The sequence below is a fragment of the Notolepis coatsorum genome, assembly GCF_963971535.1.
Source record: "Notolepis coatsorum genome assembly, chromosome: 18".
In the NCBI taxonomy this organism is placed as follows: Eukaryota; Metazoa; Chordata; class Actinopteri; order Aulopiformes; family Paralepididae; genus Notolepis; species Notolepis coatsorum.
The window spans coordinates 19,894,443-19,900,442 of NC_140182.1; the positions used below are offsets into that span (position 1 = coordinate 19,894,443).

At 42.5% G+C, this 6,000-nt stretch overlaps 1 protein-coding gene across 1 annotated transcript in view; it reads right to left on the minus strand.

Annotated features, from left to right (window-relative positions):
- The window catches only part of fanca (FA complementation group A), a 104,052-nt gene extending 102,837 nt beyond the window's left edge, over positions 1-1,215 (minus strand). The window contains exon 1 of the mRNA XM_084335098.1: positions 1,120-1,215. Coding sequence (XP_084191224.1) covers positions 1,120-1,180 — 61 coding nt within the window. The 5' untranslated portion in view covers positions 1,181-1,215. The remainder of the gene's footprint in view (positions 1-1,119) is intronic.
- Positions 1,216-6,000: the final 4,785 nt, after the last annotated feature.

Sequence of the window (6,000 nt, forward strand, 5' to 3'; positions counted from 1 at the left end):
ATCCATTATAAAAAATAAAATAAAAAAGACATGTGGATATGAATGTCAATAATGAATAATCAGGCATGGGAAGAAGGCATTTCGTTGAAAATGTATGTGGAATATTATCATTATTTGTTTGCAATTCCTTTATGTTTAACGAACACTGGCTGGAGCGTGAGCCCAGGACCCCCCTCGTGTGAATGAATGAATGAATGAATGAAAACTTTATTTAACAGATTGCAGAATGGGTAATACAGTACGGCTCAATACACACAATTGTTAAGGGGATGCAGACCAGAGAAAGACGTTCGTCTTGTTTACATCAGGGTCCCCCATTTTCAATTCATAGTGACATTTATGACATACACAACATACATGACATCATGACATTTATGGCATAGGGACATACATGACATACAAGTATATAGTACTGTTACATTTGTGACATATACTGTTACCCATAGATCCTGACAGAGAGTATATGATGGGGAGGAGACTGTACATTAATTAATATTGTTCCACAGTATTGCGTTATTAAGTCACATTATAACAGTTAAGGTTAGAAACAAGCTTGCTAGCTACAATGTACAGTAATTTACCTAGTATGGTTGTCAATAGTCCAATGTACAATTTTGTTTGTTTGTACAGTGTCTCCCCCCCCCCCCCCCCCCCCTCAATGTACAGTGTTACTTGTTTATACAGTGTGCCCCCCGCCCCCCCCCCCCCCCAACCACCTCCAATGTAGATTACCCAGTATGGTTGTCAATATCCCAGTGTACCCAACCCCCCCCACCCAACCTCCAATGTACAGTTTCTACGTCAAATGTATATACTCCCTTTTCCTGACTCCTTCTGTATCACAAACAGTACTGTATTTGCAAATCTGGTATGTCATAAATGTATAGATGTAGCAGTACTGACTATCTGTATGTCATGTATGTCATATATGTCCAGATGAATTGAAAATGGGGGACCCTGATGTAAACAAGACGAAAGTCTTTCTCTGGTCTGCATCCCCTTAACAATTGTGTGTATTGAGCTGTACTGTATTGTACCCATTCTGCAATCTGTTAATAAAGTTTTCAATCAATCAATCAATACAGTATGGTGCTTCTTCTAGCTTGACTGTCAACTCACCAAGGAGGCTCGACACCGTCCTTTTCTGAGTGACGGAGACACAGGAGGCACTCAACGACATTCTGCTTCAGTACAAACACGTAACCTTACCACCTAAAGACCATCATGTCGCCCTAATGAGTTGTTTAAAATGAAAGTGGATGCAGTGTGTGTTGTTTAGCTAAATGCAATAGGTAAAGCGTTTATGTGCCATTTATTTCGGACTGTTGTTTTGGTTCTGATGTTCACTTCCTTGTACCTCGCGCTCTTCATTCTCATTGGTTTGGGACAGAGCCAATCCGGATAGAGCGTCAAACACGGAGGAGATAAAACTGGGAACGAGGTTGGAGAGAAGTGCACACTACTCCACTATGCAGCTTCGGGGAGATAAATGTGAAACTCAGAATTGAAAAAAGTGAAATGGTATACTTTACTTTCATAAATTAATAAACAAATTGTCAGAGGAAAATTGGGTCCCTGGAACATTGTTTGATGCTAGAAATCTGCCTGAAAAGTTCACTCTCAGTTGTTTTACAAATATTCTAAAGCTTATGTTTGGTTCACAATGCCTCAAAATAATTTTGTTTTGATTTATGATGACATAAAATAAATAGGATTACATGTATAGTAAATATGCTTTGTTCACTAATTGCAAATGTTTACAAATTATGCAAATGTGAAATGTAAAAAAATCTCCTTTTTCCTTTAAAACAATTTCCATCCAATAAAATATTAGATTACATATATAAAATTAAATTACACATGTTAACTGTATACATTTCATCATTAAATAAATAAAATAAAATAAAATAAAACAGTAGGCCAACAAGAGCTGCAGTGACATGGGACCAGTAAAAGAAAAGAGGAGCATTACTAATGAGCGCCAGCGAGGGAATTAAACACAAGATCAATCTCCGGAGACACGACAAGGGACAAGCAGATCAATGAATAACAGAGCGGGCAGAGCAAACACTGCCTCTCTCTCTGTCTCTCTCTCAGGGACGGTATCTCTCTGTCTGTCTTCTCTTTCCTCTCTTCTCTCTCACTCTTTTCACCACAGTATATCTTTCTCAATATAGCATGAATCGGCTAACAGAACTGACAACGGCTAACATTTCAACACCTTTTTTCTCTCGCTCCCTCTCTTTCTTTCTCTCTCTGTCTTCTCTCTCACCAACCCCTCATCTTTCTCACATAGCACCATCTCTCTTTTTTCACACTCACTCTCTAACTTTTAACACACATAATACCATCCACCCCCCCCCCCCCCTTATCCCTCTCTCGCTTTCTATCCCCCTCCCTCCCTCTCACTCCCACTCTCTCTCTGTCTCTTTCTCCCTCCCTCCCTCCCTCTCACTCTCTCTCCCTCTCTCTGTGTCTCTCTCACTCCCTCTGTCTTTCTTCCCCTATCTTCCCCCCCTCGCTCTCTCCTCTCTCTCTCTCTCTCTCTCTCTCCCCCCCCTCTCTCCTCTCTCTCTCTCCTCTCTCTCTCTCTCTCTCCTCTCTCTCTCTCTCTCTCTCTCTCTCTACCAGCAGGTCTCAGGGCCCAGGTGTTTATTGTACACCATTGATCTGTTGAAGGTAAATATCAGCAGCCAGTCCATTAGAGACACACTGACAGTATGATGATGGAAGTGTCTGCTACAGCAATAATCAACACACCACTATATATATACACGTTGTCTCTGTGAAGGGCAGTAGTGTAGTCAAGGGTATAAGCAGGTATTCCATAATATACCCACCATGTCTTCCTGGGTATTTAGTCTACCCACTATCAGGACCCATGCACAGGCATTTCTGGGGGCAGGGCCTCAAGCAATCCCTTTTTTTGTAATAATAACCAGATATTATTCACAGAGTGGACAGAGTTTACTGACAGAGTGACATGTTGCAACACGGAGAGACCTAGGTTACAGCAATGGCCATATAGCCTAGATCTCTAAAGAATGGTGAGCTAACAAAGTATTTATACAGGAGAGTAGACAAAATGTACATGTAAGAGATATCTGGATAATGACATATATGAGACAGCTGTGTGTGTGTGTGCATATGTGTGTACAAGTTGAAGGCTATGTTAATTGAAAATGGGGGACCCTGATGGAAACAAGACAAACGTCTTTCTCAGGTCTGCATCCCCTTAACAATTGTATGTATTGAGCCGTACTGTATTGTACCCATTCTGCAATCTGTTAAATAAAGTTTTCATTCATTCATTCATTCATTCATTCATTCATTCATTCATTCATTCATTCATTCATTCATTCATTCATGTGTAGAGAGAGAGAGAGAGAGAGTGTGTGTGTGTGTGTGTGATAGTAAGAGAGACAGAGATAGAGAGAGAGATATAGTGTGCATGTGCATGTGCGCGTGTGTGTGTGATAGTAAGAGAGACAGAGAGAGAGAGAGAGATGCGGATGTGTGTGTTAGAAAGAGAGAGAGAGAGAAAGAGAGAAGTGTGTTGGTAAAGTTCCTGCTCCAGCACAACGCATGATTCATGCTCTTTACCAATAACAGAAAAAACCAGAGTGTGAATCAGAAGAAGTCAAAGAACCGGTGTTGAAATGTAAGCCGCAGATATCTCCTGCCTCCACGGACAGGTTTCAACTTGCCCCGCCTGCATGAAGACCATCTTTTTAGACGTCTGTCCAGCCAATTGGAATTCAGCATTACAACATATAATTTTCTTAAAGGTGCCATGCATTATAAATGTCATTTTTCAGTCTCTAGCATTGTATTATAGTAATAGGAGTTCGTATCAATGTGTTTTTGGGCCTAAATACTATATTGGCGAATTCCTCAGCTACAGCCCATCCCCTCTTTGCCTCTAGTAAATCAGGTCATGTTGATTTGACGACCTGGTGCACGTCACAGGGCGCTGTTTATAGCGCACGGTGATGTGATTGGCTCTGTGGTTTTAGCTAATGCCCGCCTCCATTCTTGCTACCTGCAGCCGATACAACCTAGAAACAGAAATCCCGTCACTCGCCTCAATTTCACGATGAGCAAACCACGCAGAACATGTAACGTTCCTGGTTGTCGAGCTACAAAGAAGTCTTTGCACAGTTTCCCCGTTGATGCCGAACTTCGCCAACAATGGAACAAGTTCCTTTTTGGCGACCCTCCAAGTTCCGTCGCAACGTCTAATACTCGGGTTTGTACTGCACATTTCTCCACCGAGGACGTCGCCAATCAAGGTATTTTTGATGCTGGCGTGGTCTCCATGTTGGTTCTAAACAAAGGAGCTGTGCCTTCAATACGCGACCCGACACAAATAGTAAGTATATATGTCGTAATTAGCCATATAACTTACTGACTGTTGCTAGCTACGTTCACTGCAGTCTAGTCCAAAAATCCCCATAATCATTTGATTAAAACAGTAAGAAGGCCGAAAGGTCTAGGGGGATTAGGAGATGGAGGAGAGAAGATTCTGGCGGGGTTTGATCCTAACAGGAATATACGTACTGTATGTGTCCAGAGGCGGAGGTTTTAACACGTACACCAGTGGTGCTCATTGCTCAACCTTCTCCATGTCGAGGACCCCCAAATTGACATGCATTAGTCCGTGGACCATCATTTGATGATGTTTTGTCTCAGGGACCCCCCCCCCCTCTGATAATATATTTGTTGTTAGATATGATTCAATCCACAATTCCATAGCTATACTGTAATAATAGTGATAACGGTGACACCTATTATCAGAATAGTCACTCATATAGTCTCAATTCTAGTGAATGAAATAAAGAAAAATCTAATTATTCCCAATTTCTCTGGGGACCCCTGGGGGTGCGACCCCACATTGAGAACTACACAACCCCTGAGAAGTCACAGAACCTCCATGTACTCCTGCTGGCCTAGAATCCAATCATACCAGAAAATGTTCGCCTATGTCTCCCCTTCGCTGTCTCCCTCTCAGCCTTCCTACTGTCTCAATAAAGAACCATCTCCCCTGTCTCCCTCTCAGCCTTCCTACTGTCTCACTAAAGAACTCTATCCTGTGTCTCCCCTACTCTGTCTCCCTCTCAGCCTTCCTACTGTCTCAATAAACGAACCTTCTCTCCTGTCTCCCTCTCAGCCTTCATACTGTCTCAATAAAGAACCTTCTCTCCTGTGTCTCTCCTAATTCTATAGCCTTTATACTGTCTCAATAAATAACCTTCTCTCCTGTGTCTCCCCTACTCTCTCCCTATTTGCCATCCTACTGTCTGAATAAAGAACATTCTCTACTGTCTCCCTCAGCCTTTCTACTGTCTCAATAAAGAACCTCCTCTTCTACAGTAGGTCCCTTCTACTCTGCCTCCGTCTCAGAGGGACACACATGGTCTGCATCCTCTTAGCAGTTGTTTTGTATTGAGCCGTACTGTATTGTACCCATTCTGCAATCTGTTAATAAAGTCTTCAATCAATCACACTACTGTCTACTGTCTAAATAGAGACAATAAAAATACCAAGGGGAGTGGACTTCCCACTCTCATTCACAACCAAAACAAGAACCTTCTTTGAAATATAGACCACAGTTGCTGCTTCCCTTTTCTCCACAGCATCAGGTTTCGCCCACCAGCCTCTTGGTGTGAATGGATGAATGAAGATGATCTTTTGAGAATGATCCCCACCCGGCCATACTGGTTTTCCGAGATGATCCCAGATCCAGGCACTGCGGCAGGCAGCATGAAAACTATCCCAGGGGAGGAGGAGGGGGGGGGGGGACCTGATGAAAATGTAATGCTATCTTATCTGTCTCATGCATTTTTAAGGGGCCTTTTTCTATTGTGCCTCTGATGTGCAGAATGGGGTAGGTGTAAACAGGACTGCTGATATAGTACTGGTGGAACGGGCCTGACGATAAAGACAAGACATGTGCAGTACCTGACTTACCTGACTTACCTGACTTCTATCAGCATGTGA